We start from the raw sequence: 20842 nt of genomic DNA on the forward strand, positions 1-20842 counted from the left end.
ACGACCTCCCCTTTCCGTGTCCTCGACCTCCCCTTTCTGTGATCACTCCCTCCTCTTTCCACGACCTCCCCTTTCCGTGTCCTCGACCTCCCCTTTCTGTGATCACTCCCTCCTCTTTCCACGACCTCCCCTTTCCGTGTCCTCGACCTCCCCTTTCTGTGATCACTCCCTCCTCTTTCCACGACCTCCCCTTTCCGTGTCCTCGACCTCCCCTTTCTGTGATCACTCCCTCCTCTTTCCACGACCTCCCCTTTCCGTGTCCTCGACCTCCCCTTTCTGTGATCACTCCCTCCTCTTTCCACGACCTCCCCTTTCCGTGTCCTCGACCTCCCCTTTCTGTGATCACTCCCTCCTCTTTCCACGACCTCCCCTTTCCGTGTCCTCGACCTCCCCTTTCTGTGATCACTCCCTCCCCTTTCCACATCTCTTGAAGCTCATCAAGAGAATGCCAAGAGTGTGCAAAGCAGTAATCAAAGCAAAAGGTGGCTACTTTGAAGAACCTAGAATATGACATATTTTCAGTTGTTTCACACTTGTTTGTTATGTATATAATTCCACATGAGGTAATTCATAGTTTTGATGCCTTCATAGTCATGAAAATAAAGAAAACTCTTTGAATGAGAAGGTGTGTCCAAACTTTTGGTCTGTACTGTATACAGAGCAGCCTCCATATGTGGTCTGTACTGTAGTTGGTTGCATTGACATTATACCGCCACCTGGGTGCCGGCACAGGCAGTGGAGATTACGTCTTCACTTCACGACCACCTGCGCTTTTCGTACACTACCTCAGGTTCCAGTCCTAGTGAACGGTGGGTCAGGGAGTCATCAGCTCCAGTTCTCTATTTCCGTCCTGAGGGCAGCTGTGGCCAGGCACATAAGTACCTGATGCACAAGTGTTAATTAACGCTGCAAGGGTCAGGTCATTGTGTATCTGACCATCTGCCACGAGGAGACCTTGGGTGGCCCCCAAGGAATCATCCCGAAAGGGCCCATGGGGAGTCTGCACTTGACTACATACAACTGTATAAACCTACAGCATGTCCTACGCTATTCCACATCCACCTTTCTCCAGTGCACTGACATATACCAGCCCGATAGAGGCCAAGAGTCCAGTCCTGAGATCTCTGCCGCTGTGATTACAGTTCTATGAACACATATAACAAGAGATGGCGGCATTGTACCCGTCTGACTGTAACATCTATTTATCTGGGCCGGGTGTTCGCCTTCAATACCGCTAATCAGTTTTAATTTATATTACTGACTCCAGGCAGAGGACCTCCATCTAATAACTGTACAGCTTCTATTACTGACTCCAGGAGGAGGACCTCCATCTAATAACTGTACAGCTTCTAGTACTGACTCCAGGCAGAGGACCTCCATCTAATAACTGTACAGCTTCTATTACTGACTCCAGGAGGAGGACCTCCATCTAATAACTGTACAGCTTCTAGTACTGACTCCAGGCAGAGGACCTCCATCTAATAACTGTACAGCTTCTATTACTGACTCCAGGAGGAGGACCTCCATCTAACAACTGTACAGCTTATATTACTGACTCCAGGCAGAGGACCTCCATCTAATAACTGTACAGCTTCTAGTACTGACTCCAGGCAGAGGACCTCCATCTAATAACTGTACAGCTTCTATTACTGACTCCAGGAGGAGGACCTCCATCTAACAACTGTACAGCTTATATTACTGACTCCAGGCAGAGGACCTCCATCTAATAACTGTACAGCTTCTAGTACTGACTCCAGGCAGAGGACCTCCATCTAATAACTGTACAGCTTCTATTACTGACTCCAGGCAGAGGACCTCCATCTAACAACTGTACAGCTTATATTACTGACTCCAGGCAGAGGACCTCCATCTAATAACTGTATAGCTTCTAGTACTGACTCCAGGCAGAGGACCTCCATCTAATAACTGTACAGCTTCTATTACTGACTCCAGGCAGAGGACCTCCATCTAATAACTGTACAGCTTATATTACTGACTCCAGGCAGAGGACCTCCATCTAATAACTGTACAGCTTATATTACTGACTCCAGAAGGAGGACCTCCATCTAATAACTGTACAGCTTATATTACTGACTCCAGGCAGAGGACCTCCATCTAATAACTGTACAGCTTCTAGTACTGACTCCAGGCGGAGGACCTCCATCTAATAACTGTACAGCTTATATTACTGACTCCAGAAGGAGGACCTCCATCTAATAACTGTACAGCTTATATTACTGACTCCAGGCAGAGGACCTCCATCTAATAACTGTACAGCTTCTAGTACTGACTCCAGGCGGAGGACCTCCTAGATAACATTTCGCGCCTTTCTCACGTCCCCTGACATCACAGCCATCCTCGTCCATTCAGAGCTGCAGTTGCTCCCGCCTGCTCCGTTACCATGGAGATAGGGATGTCTGTTGTCCAGTGCCCTGTCCTGGAGACGTGGGGCCGTGCAGTCTCTCTTGTATGTGGGGCCCCTAAGTTAAGATTTGTCCCGAACAGGTGAATATGAGGTGAGGAAAAAACGTCCATAAGTTGCATGTGTCAGCCCCATTCCTGTTTGCCTCTGACACCATTGCTGTATTTCAGGGCCCACGTACTGATGTGCTGCTGGTTCCTCATTGCCTGCTCCTGCCGCTCGTCTGCCAGTGAGTATCCGCCATACCCTACATGTGGTGCCAGGGCCGGGACAAGGCATTTTCCTGCCCCTCCTCCCCAGCCATAACATTTATTGAAATAGCAACTGGGCCATTAACAAAGAAGAGGTTAAAGGGAAACCATCAGCAGATCCAAGCCCGTGGATCAGGGGCTGCGACAGACGCCATCATCACAAAGATCTACACTCCAAAATACTGTGAGAGAAGAGTCCACAGGGCGCGGGGAGAAGAGTCCGCATGGCGAGGGGAAAAGAGTATTCAGGGTGAGGGGAGAAGAGGGCGCGGGGGAGAAGAGTCCGCAGGGCGCGGGGTAGAAGAGTCCGCAGGGCGCGGGGTAGAAGAGTCCGCAGGGCGCGGGGTAGAAGAGTCCGCAGGGCGCGGGGTAGAAGAGCCCGCAGGGCGCGGGGTAGAAGAGCCCGCAGGGCGCGGGGTAGAAGAGTCCGCAGGGCGCGGGGTAGAAGAGTCCGCAGGGCGCGGGGTAGAAGAGTCCGCAGGGCGCGGGGTAGAAGAGTCCGCAGGGCGAGGGCAGAAGAGTCCGCAGGGCGCGGGGGAGAAGAGTCCGCAGGGCGCGGGGGAGAAGAGTCCGCAGGGCGAGGGCAGAAGAGTCCGCAGGGCGCGGGGAGAAGAGTCCGCAGGGCGCGGGGGGGAAGAGTCCCCTGGGGGCGCGGGGTAGAAGAGTCCGCATGGCGAGGGGAGAAGAGTCCGCATGGCGAGGGGAGAAGAGTCCGCAGGGCGAGGGCAGAAGAGTATGCAGGGCGAGGGGAGAAGAGTCCGCAGGGCGCGGGGGAGAAGAGTCCGCAGGGCGCGGGGGAGAAGAGTCCGCAGGGCGCGGGGGAGAAGAGTCCGCAGGGCGCGGGGGAGAAGAGTCCGCAGGGCGCGGGGGAGAAGAGTCCGCAGGGCGCGGGGGAGAAGAGTCCGCAGGGCGCGGGGGAGAAGAGTCCTCAGGGCGCGGGGGAGAAGAGTCCTCAGGGCGCGGGGGAGAAGAGTCCTCAGGGCGCGGGGGAGAAGAGTCCGCAGGGCGAGGGCAGAAGAGTCCGCAGGGCGCGGGGGAGAAGAGTCCGCAGGGCGAGGGCAGAAGAGTCCGCAGGGCGCGGGGGAGAAGAGTCCGCAGGGCGAGGGGAGAAGAGATGAAACTGTGAGGTGCAATAAGTCACTGAAGCAAAAAATTGACCCCCCAATCTTTGCTGTGCGTTGGTGCCCAATCTTTGCTGTGAGTTGGTGCCCTGGGTGGATTCCTGCCCTTACCTACCTCTGGTCCGGCCCTGTACTCTTCCAGTCTGGGTGCACCCAGCAGTATGGCTGACCAGTGGTGGCTTCTGTGTCTTGTAGGCTGCGGGACGTTGAATGTACTGAAGACACGGTTCCTCGATCTCTCCAGTTTTCCATGGTTGGCATCAGTTCAGGACTACAGTGGATCCCATCTTGCAGGGGGAGCAATCATAAGTGAATTCTGGATAATGACGGCTCCATCTGCTCTGAAGCTGAGGTGACTGATCTCCAGAGAATATTCTAGAATAACTCCCCACCATGATCCATGAGATCCTCCTGGTGTTTGTTCTGTTCTGGAGTGATCTTTAAGGTGACCATACGCATTAGATGAATGATAGCCGACAATCTACGGCCCCATTCACACTGGATTTATTTTGGTATGGATGCTACACCGAAAATCCACTGGCAGCAGCTCTGAATCTGCCTCCCATTGTTGTCAATAGGAGGCAGACTGCAGCCCATGTGGCCATGGTTATAACCGCAACCACACCAAGAATGGACAGAAGTCTGGTGTCCGATCACAGCTCCATTCAGTAGGTCTATCTATATTCCAGTATACAGTATTAACAGTGAAAAACTGCTGCAGATTTTGACATTGTGAAACTCACTGTGTGAACCAGCACTAATAAATTTCAGGGTGTCCCAACTGTCCCCCCAATCCAGATGTCAGAGGGGAAAAAAAGAACTGAGCATACTGAATTTACCCAGCCCTTTTATTTTCAAAGGAGATATCCTGACGGAGGAGGACAGAGGAGTGTGGAGGGGGACAGAGGAGTGTGGAGGAGGACAGAGGAGTGTGGTGGGGGAACAGAGAAGTCTGGAGGAGGACAGAGGAGTGTGGTGGGGGACAGAGAAGTCTGGAGGAAGACAGACTCTGTCACCCTCCAGACCCATCTCAACTGTCCCCCTCTAAACTCTTCTGTCCTCCTCCAGACCCCCCTGCCCCCCCCCCCCATATTCTTCCGTCGTCCCCCCAGACACCTCTGCCCCTTTCCAGACTTTTCTGTCACCATTCAGACCCCTCTATCCCCCTCCAAAACCCTCTGTCCCCTCTGTGCTCCTTCAGACTCATCTGTCCTCCTCCAGACTCCTGTCCCCCCTCCAGACCCATATGTGTCCCCCTCCTCAATCCTCATCCAAATTCCTCTGTCTCACTCCCAACTCCTCTGTCCTTATCCAGACTCGCCTGTTTCACAACAGACCCCTCTGCCCCCCTTCAGACCCCTCTGCCCTCCTCCAGACCCCTCTGCCCCCCTTCAGACTCCTCTGCCCTCCTCCAGACCCCTCTGCCCCCCTTCAGATTCCTCTGCCCTCCTCCAGACCCCTCTATCCCCCTCCAGACCCCTCTATCCCCCTCTAGACCCCTCTATTCCCCTCCAGACTCCTCTGTCCCCTTCCAGACTCCCTTGTCCTCCTCCACACCGCTCTGTCCCCTTCCAGACTCCCTTGTCCTCCTCCACACCGCTCTGTCCCCTTCCAGACCCCTCTGTCCCCCTCCACACCGCTCTGTCCTCCTCCAGACCCCTCTCTCCCCATCCAGACTCCTCTGTACCCCTCCAGACTACCTTGTCCTCCTCCAGACTACTCTGCCTCCCTCCAGACCGCTCTGTCCCCTTCCAGACTCCCTTGTCCTCTTCCAGACGCCTCTGCCCCCCTCCAGACTCCCTTGTCCTCTTCCAGACGCCTCTGCCCCCCTCCAGACTCCCTTGTCCTCCTTCAGACCCCTCTGTCCCCTTTCAGACTCCCTTGTCCTCCTCCAGACTCCTCTATCCCCCTCCACACCGCTTTGTCCTCCTCCAGACCCCTCTCTCCCCATCCAGACTCCTCTGTACCCCTCCAGACTACCTTGTCCTCCTCCAGACTCCCTTGTCCTCTTCCAGACCCCTCTCTCCCCATCCAGACTCCTCTGCCCCCCTCCAGACTCCCTTGTCCTCCTTCAGACCCCTCTGTCCCCTTTCAGACTCCCTTGTCCTCCTCCAGACTCCTCTATCCCCCTCCACATCGCTTTGTCCTCCTCCAGACCCCTCTCTCCCCATCCAGACTCCTCTGTACCCCTCCAGCCTACCTTGTCCTCCTCCAGACTCCCTTGTCCTCTTCCAGACCCCTCTCTCCCCATCCAGACTCCTCTGTACCCCTCCAGACTCCCTTGTCCTCCTCCAGACTCCTCTACCCTTCCACACCGCTCTGTTCTCCCTCCAGACCCCACTGCTCCTCTCCAAACTGCAGTTTATCTGCTATGAACAAAAGGACTGGAAATTGAAACCCAACAGCCCGATCCCCCTTGATATCTGCTATGGTTGGAGAGTCGAGAGGGTTAGGCCAATATACAGCTGATACGTATGGCCATCTTTAGGGTTAAAGGGGTTGAGCCAAGATTTAAAGTTATTCACCACCCACAGGCTCAAGGTTGCGGTCTGATTGGCAGGGCCCACGCGCTCGGACACTCACTGACCACAGGAATGATCACGGGACGGTTCGCGAACGCAATCAAATGTTTGTGAACCGCAAGTTCGCGGCGGGTCCCATTCATTTTAATGGCAGGCGAACCTGAAAAACCTTCAGCTCATATTTGCAGCCAAGAAATAATTACTAGAAGTGCACAAATAGTCCCACATTCGAATTTGCGATCTCCATTCATTATTTTTTTCAATGCAAAATATTGGCAATATAATTTTCGCGTACACGCATGCGCAAATGCACTATACAGTACCCAAATGCACTATAAAGAAAGTATATTGGTATATAACACCCCGCTTTAATCAGTTTTTTGGGGGGGCGACTGGTAGATCACACCAGTTATAATTATTTTTTCTAATTGCGTTTGTCCCTCTATATACCTGCAGTATCGCGGCAGAACCGCACACGACTGCCGCACAATACAAATGCACTATAATATACTTTCTATGTTAGATAGTATATTATAAGTGTATAACACCCCTCTGTACTGCACACCTATACCAGTCCTTAAAAGGACTTTTGTGGCCCTATGTTCGCGTGTTCGGCAAATCGCGAACGCGCAAACTTCGCCGCGAACCACAAGGCCCTCTCTAATCATGAGTCCTTTGTATCCCCCATATGAATGGGATATTGCTCGAGCCTGCCAATCCATTCAGCTCTATGGGAATGGTGGAGATAGGTGAGCGCTGCACTTGGCTTCTCTTCGTCTCTCCATAGAGATGGATGGAGCGGTGAGCGTGTTCAATCATCACTTCATTCAAATGGGGGGGGGGGGGACACAGGACCCCTGTTCTCGTGATCAGTAGGGGATAAGTTTAAATCCTGGCACAACCCGTTGACTGCTGCTGACTGGGCTCCGACATGTTCTGTCTGTCCTCCTCAGGAGAGATCTCTCGGCTGTGGTGGGAATCTCGGAGCTGGACATTATGGGCAGCAGAGCGTCCTACGTTATCCACAGGCTCATCATACATGAGGAATTTGATGAAATTCTCCACAGCAATGACCTGATGCTGCTTATGACCAGGGACAAGATTAAATTTGGCCACAGGGTTCAACCCATATGCTTCCCAAGCCCGGACCCTCACAACTCTGCTCTCAGCAATTGCACGGTGTCCGGGAGGACAGGCTGGAAAGAGTCAGGTGAGAGCGGGGCACAGGGTCTGCACGGCCTGGGTGTGGGGGGGTAGTTTGGGCCTGCAAGGGGTGAGGTCAGGGTACAGAGCCAGCTGTTATGCTCAGGACCTCTGCTCTGTTCTCTGACAGGACATTCGGGCTCTACGCCTTGGTGCAGGTTGTCGGTGGAGAACATGAACCTTTGTCCTTTGCAGCGGACTGTGTCTACAGAGTGCTGTATCCACCGTGGGAGCGGTGAGCGTGGCTGTGCGGTAAGTCATCGGTCAGCACTGGGAGCCTGTGCGTAGAACGTGTGAGGGTCACTAGATGTGTCTGCTCCGCAGGGCACAGAAGGCAGCCCGGTCTCTTGTCAGGTGAAGGGTGAAGAGCGATGGCTGCTGGCTGGAGTCCTGCCCGCTGCTGGCGTGAGGTCCCATGTTCCTGTCCTCTACACTCGCACCTCATATTACAGTGACTGGATTTCATCTCGTACCGCGCAGGCAGGGCGGCCATTCATCCCTACAGTCACCATCAACACTGTAGTTGAAGCGTACAACCAGCTGCACTTCCGATCTGCAGTCAAGAAGTCCCAACCTCATAAAAAGGAAGACGAGGGTCTGCTGTACGATTATTACAATGGAAACGAGCTCCCGAAAACCTGCGGCTATTCACGCAGCCCTGATGTCCACCTCATTGCCATTGTCATTTTACTTACAAGATGAAATAAACATGAGGAACCTGAGGAGCACATGTAGCCGCCACCCTGTGCCAACTAAGTGCCCACAGGTTACTGATTTCAGGGTACCAGGCAGGGCTGGAGATATGGGGTTACCAGGGTAAAGAACAGGAGAGAAGACACAAGAAGCCATTAGACAATACCACCACAGATTAGGCTCCAGGACCATAAGGGATGCGGAGTCTCCAGCAGATTTAGGCTGCCGGGTTAGGAGGTCCACCGCTCATACTAAGTGGAGTGTAATGTAAATGACTGGCACAACAGACATGGCCTCCCCTCATCACACTGTGCCCTGGTGTACAAGGGTCTGTACTAAACCCATTCATCAGGCGCCATGCATGTTTCATACCTCAGTACATGGTTCTTACTCCTATATGTGACGTACGCAGGTCCTAACCTGTTATCTAATGTATATGACGGCTTATCTCTCCAGACACATGGGGAGAAAGCCGCTGCCAATAGTTCCTCTCCCAACAAAAAGGATAGGGCAATTGCATGCGACCTGCCTGATCCCCTCCAACATCAGCCGTCAGGGAGATTCTGGACGCCCCATAGCTAAACCCACAGAAATCGTGGTTTCAGACTATAAACATCTAATGTGTATGACCGGCTGTAGGGGAATCATTACTACCAGCTGGCACCCGGGTCCTGCAAAACCTCCATAGACACGGAGGGCACAAGGTGCAGTGGGCACCTCAGCCATGCAGAAGAGGAGGAGGCTGGATGAAGGTCCATGGGGTCCCTGCCATTGAGGACTGTTGAGGTGCAGTATGTGGCTGATGCTTGCTCACACCTCCATAACCCAGCGCCCAATGCGACAGGTCACCTTCTATTGGAGTCGTGTAACCGCCTCCGTATTACAGCTCGGCAGCCTCCATGGGCTGTGCTCCCCATTGACAATGAACCAAATGGAGACAGAAAGTTTATTATTTTACCTCCATGTTATATTACATGGAAAACAGAAGAAACTACTCAAAAAAACCCACGAAAACAACAAGGAGCTGAGCCACGTGGCTGGAGAAGCTGACAATCATCTAAAGACCCGGGATGTCAACGCCCTGTAGCGGCCCATATTCTGACGTCAGGCTGGCCGCCTTTATCTGCTCCCAACTTCTGCGCTGTGTCCTCAGGGAAAGCTGTGCAGTCAGGAGAAGACATGGTCAGAGGTTACCACATGGACAAGTCTCCTTCCACCACCACGTCGGCACTTACCTCAGCAATCTCCACCTTCCTCTCCCACGCTCGCACATTCTTCTCCAGCTCTTCCTGCTCCATCTTTTCCTGCACGTACTCCAGAACGTCTGGGACCCGATAGTCGCTCAGCTGCTTCCTCAGCTTCTTGTTCAGACTTTCAGCCTTTGCTCGTTCCTGACAAAGGTAATCAGGGACAGAGAAAGGGTCAGAGGCCGGAACAAGGTGCAGACAAAGCCCCTTTGACATAGTGCCCCCCCTGTTACCTGCTCCACCTGTTCAGTCTCCACCTCAATTCTCTGCAGAATGTCATTGCGCATCGAAATCTCTGCGGCCAAATGAGTGGACTCCGCCATATTGTTCTGTAGCCTTTTCTATATAGATAGTCAAGAGAGTCAGTTTTTCCAGAGCGTGGCCCCGACCCTCCCCGTATACACCAAAACCGTGGCGCTCCCCGTATACAACCCGAGCGCGGTCCCCCCCCGACCCTCCCCGTATACAACCCGAGCACGGTCCCCCCCCGACCCTCCCCGTATACACCAAAACCGTGGCGCTCCCCGTATACAACCCGAGCGCGGTCCCCCCCGACCCTCCCCATATACAACCCGAGCGTGGTCCCCCCCCCGACCCTCCCCGTATACAACCCGAGCGTGGTCCCCCCCCGACCCTCCCCGTATACAACCCGAGCGTGGTCCCCCCCCGACCCTCCCCGTATACAACCCGAGCACTGTCCCCCCCCCCCCCTCCCCGTATACAACCGGAGCGCAGCCCCTCGTCCCACCAACTCTCCCCGTATACAATAAGAGTGCAGCCCCCCAACTCTCCCTGTATACACCCAGTGTACATCCTGACCCTCCCCATATAACCCCCTCCTCAGGGCGGCCCCGCAGTCACCTTGTAGGAGTTCAGCACTTGCAGGGTGTCGCCCGTGGTCAGTTTTAGCTGCAGCAGGTCCTGGTTCCGTTCATCAATTCGCTCCAGAAATTGGGTGTTTTCAATTTTCAGCTGCTGGAAATCCACCTCGTTCAGCACCTCCCCCATCTCCTCCTTCTGTAAATGGTGAAAGTGATGTGAAGAAGCCCCCATCCCCTCATATCCAGGGCTGTGAAGAAATATTCACCTCCTCCAGGTGTCGCCCATCTAAACCTGGAGACATGGGATAGATGGGGGTGCGGGCATGTCTCTAGGGGAGGACACCCCCATACACAGCAGTGTGGCACAAGTGCGGTGCGCGCCGCCATACAGGGACACGATAGGCCCATGTCAGGGATCTGCGACATGTCCCTCAGACTGACTGCACAATGATGGGAGTGTTGTGAGGAGGGGAATACTACTACCCATGACCTGCGGACATGTACGGGGTGGAGGGACCTGCGGCATGTTGAGTACCTGCTTGAGCTGCATCTGGAACTTCTTCTTCTGAACTTTTAATGCCGCGTTCTTTAAACGGAGTTTATCCACCAGACTGTCCTGGTCAAAAAAGAGTGGGGTACACAAATCATATACAGTACACCACCCTGTACCCCTATATATTATCTATGTCATGTGTACCCCCATATGCACCCTGACATATTATCCATGTGGTGTGTGCCCCCCATATCTATGCTGCACCCCCAATATACAGTATATCCAGGGACTGACTCTTGCCAGCATCTTCTCTTCCATGTAGCGGAGAGATTTTTCGGGGTTCACGCCTTCCCCCTTCTTGTTGCTCACAGCGGCTCTGCCGATGTCACGCTCAAATTCATACTTGGCCTTTTTCATTTCTGAGCTGCGGACCTCGGCCTCCTCCATAGTGGCCTGAAATAAACAGCCAGAAGGACGGGTCAGAGCGAGCGGAGGAGGGCAGCACCCCATGTCCTGTCCATACACCCCCTGAACCCACTGACCCGCCAGCAGGTATCAGGAAGATGAGGATTGGGCAGCTAGTTTTCAACATGCCCAATACCGTAGTTCTTGTAGAGATAAGTTGGCACCAGAAAGGTCTTAGCAGAGGAGTCGAGCCTCATTCTTTACACATTGAAGTTCTGCAGCAGCTGAGGTGTGCATTATGAGGTTCTGCAGCAGCTGAGGTCAGTTACACTGCTTACGCAGGTAGAGATAAGCAGTGCTGTATAATCACAGAACAGAGACGGGGCTGCGGTCACCCTCCATACAGGTGCCTCACTTACCTTGTAGCCCTGCAGGATGCGCTCGGTGTTGTCTGCGTTCCTCTGCGCCTCCTCTTCGGACTCCTCCAGCTCCCGCTGCACCAGTTCACACTTCTGATCCACACTCAGGCTCAGCAGCCGCTCAGAGATTGTGCTGCGCGACTTAGAGCGCCGCCGACTGCGCATCTACACGAGAAAGAGATGGCGGGTCTATAGGGGTGTACACTGCTGCACAGAGGACAATACGGGGCACACCCTGCAGCGGTATATATACACGAGAGATGGCGGGTCTATAGGGGTGTACACTGCTGCACAGAGGACAATACGGGGCACACCCTGCAGCGGTATATACACAGGAGAGATGGCGGGTCTATAGGGGTGTACACTGCTGCACAGAGGACAATACGGGGCACACCCTGCAGCGGTATATATACAGGAGAGATGGCGGGTCTATAGGGGTGTACACTGCTGCACAGAGGACAATACGGGGCACACCCTGCAGCGGTATATATACAGGAGAGATGGCGGGTCTATAGGGGTGTACACTGCTGCACAGAGGACAATACGGGGCACACCCTGCAGCGGTATATACACAGGAGAGATGGCGGGTCTATAGGGGTGTACACTGCTGCACAGAGGACAATACGGGGCACACCCTGCAGCGGTATATACACAGGAGAGATGGCGGGTCTATAGGGGTGTACACTGCTGCACAGAGGACAATACGGGGCACACCCTGCAGCGGTATATATACAGGAGAGATGGCGGGTCTATAGGGGTGTACACTGCTGCACAGAGGACAATACGGGGCACACCCTGCAGCGGTATATACACAGGAGAGATGGCGGGGCTATAGGGGTGTACACTGCTGCACAGAGGACAATACGGGGCACACCCTGCAGCGGTATATACACAGGAGAGATGGCGGGTCTATAGGGGTGTACACTGCTGCACAGAGGACAATACGGGGCACACCCTGTAGCGGAATATACACAGGAGAGATGGCGGGGCTATAGGGGTGTACACTGCTGCACAGAGGACAATACGGGGCACACCCTGCAGCGGTATATACACAGGAGAGATGGCGGGTCTATAGGGGTGTACACTGCTGCACAGAGGACAATACGGGGCACACCCTGCAGCGGTATATATACAGGAGAGATGGCGGGTCTATAGGGGTGTACACTGCTGCACAGAGGACAATACGGGGCACACCCTGCAGCGGTATATACACAGGAGAGATGGCGGGTCTATAGGGGTGTACACTGCTGCACAGAGGACAATACGGGGCACACCCTGCAGCGGTATATACACAGGAGAGATGGCGGGTCTATAGGGGTGTACACTGCTGCACAGAGGACAATACGGGGCACACCCTGCAGCGGTATATACACAGGAGAGATGGCGGGTCTATAGGGGTGTACACTGCTGCACAGAGGACAATACGGGGCACACCCTGCAGCGGTATATATACAGGAGAGATGGCGGGTCTATAGGGGTGTACACTGCTGCACAGAGGACAATACGGGGCACACCCTGCAGCGGTATATATATACAGGAGAGATGGCGGGTCTATAGGGGTGTACACTGCTGCACAGAGGACAATACGGGGCACACCCTGCAGCGGTATATATACAGGAGAGATGGCGGGTCTATAGGGGTGTACACTGCTGCACAGAGGACAATACGGGGCACACCCTGCAGCGGTATATATATACAGGAGAGATGGCGGGTCTATAGGGGTGTACACTGCTGCACAGAGGACAATACGGGGCACACCCTGCAGCGGTATATATACAGGAGAGATGGCGGGTCTATAGGGGAGTACACTGCTGCACAGAGGACAATACGGGCACACCCTGCAGCGGTATATATACAGGAGAGATGGCGGGGCTATAGGGGTGTACACTGCTGCACAGAGGACAATACGGGGCACACCCTGCAGCGGTATATACAGGAGAGATGGCGGGTCTATAGGGGTGTACACTGCTACACATGGGTTTAGTGGCGTTGTTTGTGGGGTCCGGATCTCACCTGGCTGAAGTCCAAAGGAGACGCTGAGGTGTCGGGGGGTGCGGCCGGGGTCAGCTCCTTGGGATCCAGTCGCTTATAGAATTTTTCAAACATCTCAGTCTCGGCTGTGAGTGCGGAGAGCGCGTGTCTGCAAGAGAGGGAGGAAGCAACGTATAGACCGGGAACATGAGGCGGGGGTGCAATAAACTCTGCAAATGTTTTATATAACCTTATATATGGGAATGTGTCAGTATATAGGTCAGTATATATATATATATATAGGGGTAGGTGTATAGGTCGGTATATATACAGGGCAGGTCAGTATATATATATATATATATATAGGCAGTTATATATAGGGGTAGGTGTATAGGTCGGTATATATACAGGGCAGGTCAGTATATATATAGGCAGTTATATATAGGGGTAGGTGTATAGCTTAGTATATATAGGGGTAGGTGTATAGGTCGGTATATATACAGGGCAGGTCAGTATATATATAGGCAGTTATATATAGGGGTAGGTGTATAGCTTAGTACTATATATAGGGGCATGTGTATAGGTCGGTATATATACAGGGCAGGTCAGTATATATATAGGCAGTTATATATAGGGGTAGGTGTATAGGTCGGTATATATACAGGGCAGGTCAGTATATATATATATAGGCAGTTATATATAGGGGTAGGTGTATAGGTCGGTATATATACAGGGCAGGTCAGTATATATATAGGCAGTTATATATAGGGGTAGGTGTATAGGTCGGTATATATACAGGGCAGGTCAGTATATATATATAGGCAGTTATATATAGGGGTAGGTGTATAGGTCGGTATATATACAGGGCAGGTCAGTATATCTATACAGTTGGGGAAGGTGCGGTACCGCGTGTCCCGGATCAGCGCCCGCAGTTGCTCGGGGCTCAGCTCGGACAGGTACAGCTCCTCCCCAGCCTGGGACTCGGTCCTCACACTCTCCGCGTCCGTCTCCGCCATGGTTGTCAAGGTAAACAGGCAACGACTCCGGCGTCTCCAAGTAGATGAATCACGTGACTGATTTTATGCCTGCCCCAATATTACCATAGTTACCACACCTCCAAGATGTTATTACCATATATATATATAATCCCGCCCACAACAGCATCCTACAGAGAGGGGGCGGGATTACAGGAGGTGCAGCACAGGGGGCGGGGTCACAGCAGGGAGCCCCCCAGTGGTCGGAACAGCTTCCTGCCGACGTGCGCCGTGCTTAACCCCTTGAGGACTGGCCGAGCCCATTTTAGTTTTTGCATTTGGCTTATTTTTGTGTTGGATAAGATGCATTTCTAATGGCACCAATAGTATTGGAAACAATTCTGAAAAACAACAACAATTCCACCAAGTGTTTTTGGGGTTTTGAAATCACAGCATTCGCTGTGCGCTAAAAATGACACAACATCCTTGTGCGATTACGGCGATACCAAAGTGGTATACTTTTATTTTGTTTTTATTCCTACCATGTTTGGGGTACATACAACTGTTTGATCAGTTATTCAGTATTTTGGGGGGATAAGTGACGGAAAAATGACGAATCACGTGTTTTTATTTTTTTCGGTTATGGCGTGCACCGCGCAGGAAAAAGATTTTGACAATTTAATAGTCCAGACATTTTCGGACGCGGCGATCGATACCTGTTATGTCTAAGGGTGAGATTTAATTTTTTTCTTTTTTTACTCAAAAACTTTTAGTCCCTTCAGGGATCTTCACCGCTCAGAGCGGCGGCAATACAACCCTCCCCCATTATGAGGCCTCGGCCCACAATCCGGGAGATGCAGTGTGGTGCGGAACGGAGGCGCAGATCGGAAGCACTACGGAGTGCGTCCGTGGGTTTTCTCTCCGTGCCTCCGCACCGCAAAATAATTTTCTATTTTTTTTTTACGGTGCAGACGGATCACGGACTCATTTAAGTTAAATGGGTCTGGAACCGTCGCGGGTGCCGCACGGATGGGGCCCGTGCATCGGGAACCGCAAATTGCGGTCCCCAATGAACGGAAGAGCCGCGTGCATGAGGCCTAAAAGTCATAATGCGTTACGGGGTTAAGGGCCAAGTGATTTTCTGCTTTTTCGCGTTTCACTCCACACCTTCCCACAGCCATAACTTTTATTTTTCCGTTTTGTGGACAAGGATCGGCATTGTTACAATGGATCTGCAAAAAAAAACGGATGCAAAAGGACGCCATCTGTATTTTTTGCGGATCCATGTTTTGCAGACCGCAAAACACATACGGTCGTGTGAATGTGGCCTTATATCGTTTTTTGTGTTTTGATACTAAAATAAATAAATAAAAACCTTAAATACTATAACTTTTTGTCGTTTGCGGGGCGATAGATAATAGTTTGGACGCAGCGATGCTAATGATGCAGATCAGATGCTGTGGTCACGAATGACCCCGGAATCTGAGGGGTTAAAGGTCTTTCGCGGATCACAGACTCTGTAAAAGCTCAGGCCCCCGGCGCCTGCCATGAAGGGGTTAATATATTTGCCAGATGAAAGATGTCTCTTTGATAGATGGTTCCGGGTCAGAACTCTGGGTCACTGCTCCGCCAGCTCTGGATCTGACGAGGCCTCACTGCTGCTGCAGAACCTCTTGAACATACAGCTCAGATGGAGGCTGAGAGAACATGGCGACACACGAGCACAGATCTGAAGCGGGGGATTCTGTGACCCTGGGGTCACTCTGCAGGGCCCCAGCCAATTACCTCCCCATAATAATTGGCCCCCGCTGCCAAGAAAACCTCAGTTCAGTGTAACGGATCTCCTGGCACCTCCGTCGATGGATGCTCCTAGTGCTTCCCGAGGTGCTCCAAGCACTCCGCTCGACACCGTAAGCACTGCCGACCTCTCGAACCGCCGCAGCTTGGTTGGGATCTCGCCGCCTCTTACCCACCCTGGACCTACGCCAAGGCTTCCAGGTTCCAGTGGGTGAACCTCTCTTCCTTCAGCGAGCGATGCAGGAACAGGAACAGCTCTTACAAGAGCTAGGGATTATACTGTGGAGAGTATAATGATTATAGCGATCCCCAGAGCGCAGTTCTCCAATCCCCCAAACATGAGCCCAGACTTCATGAAGGGTAGAACAGGACACTTAATGGGGCTACATGCCAGCCTTCTATTCCAGAAAGGGGCACTGCCCATGGGGACCTTGTGGAAGACTTTTACATAAACCAATCACAGGCAGAAACCCCCCCCCTGTGATACAATTAACCAACACAATGGGGTAACGTAATCACTCACAGGCAGAAACTACCCATTGTAGAATACTGAGGGGGGGGGGGGGGGGGGGTCTCCATAGTTCTGGGTCTATAGGAAGGAGGCTAGCCCTCAGGCCTCTCCAGCAGCCCCAGTGACGGTTCAGTCCATCACAATCAGGAACCCTGGCTGCTGCTCTATCCTCCATGCCTTACACTGAAGATGGCTGCCCTGTCGTTTGCCCTCTGAGCTGAACTCCAGACTTCTGCCATGTAATGAGTGCTGAGCGGCAGATAATTGTCAGCGATGGGATCAGCCACCATTACCTCCCAGTATTAGCAGCATCCTCTGCCCACCGGCGACGGAAAGATCTGATCAGCGACTGTAATGTGATAGCAGGGTGCATTATAGGGGCGGTGTAGTGGAGCTGAGCACTCTACAGTGTGGTGCAGTGGGGCCGAGCTCTGGTGTAGTGGAGCTGAGCACTGTACAGTGTGGTGCAGTGGGGCCGAGCTCTGGTGCAGTGGGGCCGAGCTCTGGTGTAGTGGGGCCAATCTCTGGTGCAGTGGGGCCGAGCTCTGGTGCAGTGGGGCCGAGCTCTGGTGCAGTGGGGCCGAGCTCTGGTGTAGTGGGGCCGAGCTCTGGTGTAGTGGGGCCGAGCTCTGGTGTAGTGGGGCCGAGCTCTGGTGTAGTGGGGCCGAGCTCTGGTGTAGTGGGGCCGAGCTCTGGTGTAGTGGGGCCGAGCTCTGGTGTAGTGGGGCCGAGCTCTGGTGTAGTGGGGCCGAGCTCTGGTGTAGTGGGGCCTAGCAGGCTTACTCTCCAAGTTCAGTGGGATTATTTAATGTTCAGATTAAGTGAAATTATCACTGTTTTCTGCAGAATGACGAGGGTGACTGACACAAAGGAATGCCTATAGACTATAATAGGAAGTAAACTATGAGCTCATTTAAAGGTAAATGTGTTATGTAGGACATTAACCTTTACCGCCAGTGTTCCCTGGGTAGAGGAGCAGATTGTAAAACGAAAATTACCTTGGATTATAACCGTTTTTCTATAGAATGCAAAGGTGATGGAATGACCATAGGCTATAATGGGAAGTAAAACGTGACTTGGTGCTTGAACCATTCAACATCTCTAATAAATCTGTAGCAGGCTTACTCTTCAAATTCAGTGGGATTATTTAAAATTGACATTAAGTGGGATTATCATGTTAATATCCTACATAACACAGATTTACCTGCAAATTAGCTCAGAGTGTACTTCCTATTATAGTCTATGGACATTCCATTGTGTCATTCATCTTGTCATTCCATAGAAACCAATGATAATCCCACTTAATTTAAATTTTAAATAATCCCACTGAATTTGAAGAGTAAGCCTGCTACAGATTTATTAGAGATGTTGAATGGTTCAAGCACCAAGTCACGTTTTACTTCCCATTATAGCCTATGGTCATTCCATCACCTTTGCATTCTATAGAGGGGCCGAGCTCTGGTGTAGAGGGGCCGAGCTCTGGTGTAGGGGGGCCGATCTATGGTGCAGTGGGGCCGAGCTCTGGTGTAGGGGGGCCGATCTATGGTGCAGTGGGGCCGAGCTCTGGTGTAGTGGGGGCCGAGCTCTGGTGTAGTGGGGGCCGAGCTCTGGTGTAGGGGGGCCGATCTATGGTGTAGGGGGGCCGAGCTCTGGTGTAGAGGGGCCGAGCTCTGGTGTAGTGGGGCCGATCTATGGTGTAGGGGGGCCGATCTATGGTGCAGGGGGGCCGAGCTCTGGTGCAGAGGGGCCGATCTATGGTGTAGGGGGGCCGATCTATGGTGCAGTGGGGCCGAGCTCTGGTGTAGTGGGGCCGAGCTCTGGTGTAGGGGGGCCGAGCTCTGGTGTAGGGGGGCCGAGCTCTGGTGTAGGGGGGCCGATCTATGGTGCAGTGGGGCCGAGCTCTGGTGTAGGGGGGCCGATCTATGGTGTAGGGGGCCGAGCTCTGGTGCAGGGGGGCTGAGCTCTGGTGTAGTGGGGGCTGAGCTCTGGTGTAGGGGGGCCGATCTATGGTGCAGTGGGGCCGAGCTCTGGTGCAGTGGGGCCGAGCTCTGGTGTAGTGGGGCCGAGCTCTGGTGTAGGGGGGCCGAGCTCTGGTGTAGGGGGGCCGAGCTCTGGTGTAGGGGGGCCGAGCTCTGGTGCAGTGGGGCCGAGCTCTGGTGTAGGGGGGCCGAGCTCTGGTGTAGGGGGGCCGAGCTCTGGTGTAGTGGGGCCGAGCTCTGGTGTAGGGGGGCCGAGCTCTGGTGCAGGGGGGCTGAGCTCTGGTGTAGGGGGGCAGAGCTCTGGTGTAGGGGGGCCGAGCTCTGGTGTAGGGGGGCCGATCTATGGTGCAGTGGGGCAGAGCTCTGGTGTAGTGGGGCCGAGCTCTGGTGTAGGGGGGCCGAGCTCTGGTGTAGGGGGGCCGAGCTCTGGTGTAGGGGGGCCGATCTATGGTGCAGTGGGGCCGAGCTCTGGTGTAGGGGGGCCGATCTATGGTGTAGGGGGCCGAGCTCTGGTGCAGGGGGGCTGAGCTCTGGTGTAGTGGGGGCCGAGCTCTGGTGTAGGGGGGCCGATCTATGGTGCAGTGGGGCCGAGCTCTGGTGCAGTGGGGCCGAGCTCTGGTGCAGTGGGGCCGAGCTCTGGTGTAGGGGGGCCGAGCTCTGGTGTAGGGGGGCCGAGCTCTGGTGTAGGGGGGCCGAGCTCTGGTGCAGTGGGGCCGAGCTCTGGTGTAGGGGGGCCGAGCTCTGGTGTAGGGGGGCCGAGCTCTGGTGTAGGGGGGCCGAGCTCTGGTGTAGGGGGGCCGAGCTCTGGTGCAGGGGGGCTGAGCTCTGGTGCAGGGGGGCAGAGCTCTGGTGTAGGGGGGCCGAGCTCTGGTGTAGGGGGGCCGATCTATGGTGCAGTGGGGCCGAGCTCTGGTGTAGGGGGGCCGAGCTCTGGTGCAGTGGGGCCGAGCTCTGGTGCAGGGGGGCCGAGCTCTGGTGCAGTGGGGCCGAGCTCTGGTGCAGTGGGGCCGAGCTCTGGTGTAGGGGGGCCGAGCTCTGGTGCAGTGGGGCCGAGCTCTGGTGCAGTGGGGCCGAGCTCTGGTGTAGGGGGGCCGAGCTCTGGTGTAGGGGGGCCGAGCTCTGGTGTAGGGGGGCCGAGCTCTGGTGCAGTGGGGCCGAGCTCTGGTGTAGGGGGGCCGAGCTCTGGTGTAGGGGGGCCGAGCTCTGGTGCAGTGGGGCCGAGCTCTGGTGTAGAGGGGCCGAGCTCTGGTGTAGGGGGGCCGAGCTCTGGTGTAGGGGGGCCGATCTCTGGTGCAGTGGGGCCGAGCTCTGGTGTAGGGGGGCCGATCTCTGGTGTAGAGGGGCCGAGCTCTGGTGTAGGGGGGCCGAGCTCTGGTGCAGTGGGGCCGAGCTCTGGTGTAGGGGGGCCGAGCTCTGGTGTAGGGGGGCCGAGCTCTGGTGTAGGGGGGCCGAGCTCTGGTGCAGTGGGGGCCGAGCTCTGGTGCAGTGGGGGCCGATCTCTGGTGTAGGGGGGCCGAGCTCTGGTGCAGTGGGGCCGAGCTCTGGTGTAGGGGGGCCGAGCTCTGGTGCAGTGGGGGCCGAGCTCTGGTGTAGGGGGGCCGAGCTCTGGTGCAGTGGGGGCCGAGCTCTGGTGCAGTGGGGGCCGATCTCTGGTGTAGGGGGGCCGAGCTCTGGTGCAGTGGGGCCGAGCTCTGGTGTAGGGGGGCCGAGCTCTGGTGCAGTGGGGCCGAGCTCTGGTGTAGGGGGGCCGAGCTCTGGTGCAGTGGGGGCCGAGCTCTGGTGTAGGGGGGCCGAGCTCTGGTGCAGTGGGGGCCGAGCTCTGGTGCAGTGGGGGCCGATCTCTGGTGTAGGGGGGCCGAGCTCTGGTGCAGTGGGGCCGAGCTCTGGTGTAGGGGGGCCGAGCAGGCCTCCGTGGGAGCGGCGCTGCCTCCCTCCGACCACCTGGTGTCGCTGTGATTTGCAGGCGCCGCCCGTTCACTCGTCCCTTTCAGTCCCGGAAGCCCGTGATCCCGG

The 20842-nt window shown here is 54.5% G+C and overlaps 2 protein-coding genes across 4 annotated transcripts; one reads left to right on the forward strand and one right to left on the reverse strand.

The window, feature by feature from the left end:
• Positions 1 to 2459: 2459 nt before the first annotated feature.
• PRSS54 (serine protease 54) lies at positions 2460 to 8221 on the forward strand. Its single transcript, XM_040408969.1, has 5 exons — positions 2460 to 2651; positions 3990 to 4146; positions 7270 to 7526; positions 7650 to 7771; positions 7844 to 8221. Exons 1-5 carry the CDS (start codon positions 2543 to 2545, stop codon positions 8219 to 8221), a joined length of 1023 nt encoding a protein of 340 aa, XP_040264903.1. The 5' UTR covers positions 2460 to 2542.
• Positions 8222 to 9150: 929 nt separating this feature from the next.
• CCDC113 (coiled-coil domain containing 113) lies at positions 9151 to 20818 on the reverse strand. Of its 3 annotated transcripts, none has more exons than XM_040410002.1 (9): positions 20768 to 20818; positions 13611 to 13737; positions 11598 to 11762; positions 11068 to 11226; positions 10816 to 10896; positions 10321 to 10476; positions 9693 to 9800; positions 9448 to 9603; positions 9151 to 9371 (listed from the first exon to the last, which is right to left on the reverse strand). In XM_040410002.1, the coding sequence occupies exons 2-9, from the start codon at positions 13701 to 13703 to the stop codon at positions 9270 to 9272; spliced, it is 1020 nt and encodes a 339-aa protein (XP_040265936.1). In that variant the 5' UTR covers positions 13704 to 13737; positions 20768 to 20818; the 3' UTR covers positions 9151 to 9269. The 3 variants fall into 3 exon arrangements, with proteins under 3 accessions (XP_040265936.1, XP_040265938.1, XP_040265935.1); XM_040410004.1 differs by lacking the exon at positions 20768 to 20818 and adding an exon at positions 14561 to 14937; XM_040410001.1 differs by lacking the exon at positions 20768 to 20818 and adding an exon at positions 14475 to 14937.
• Positions 20819 to 20842: the final 24 nt, after the last annotated feature.

This window comes from Bufo bufo, chromosome 10 (genome assembly GCF_905171765.1).
Source record: "Bufo bufo chromosome 10, aBufBuf1.1, whole genome shotgun sequence".
NCBI lineage: Eukaryota > Metazoa > Chordata > Amphibia > Anura > Bufonidae > Bufo > Bufo bufo.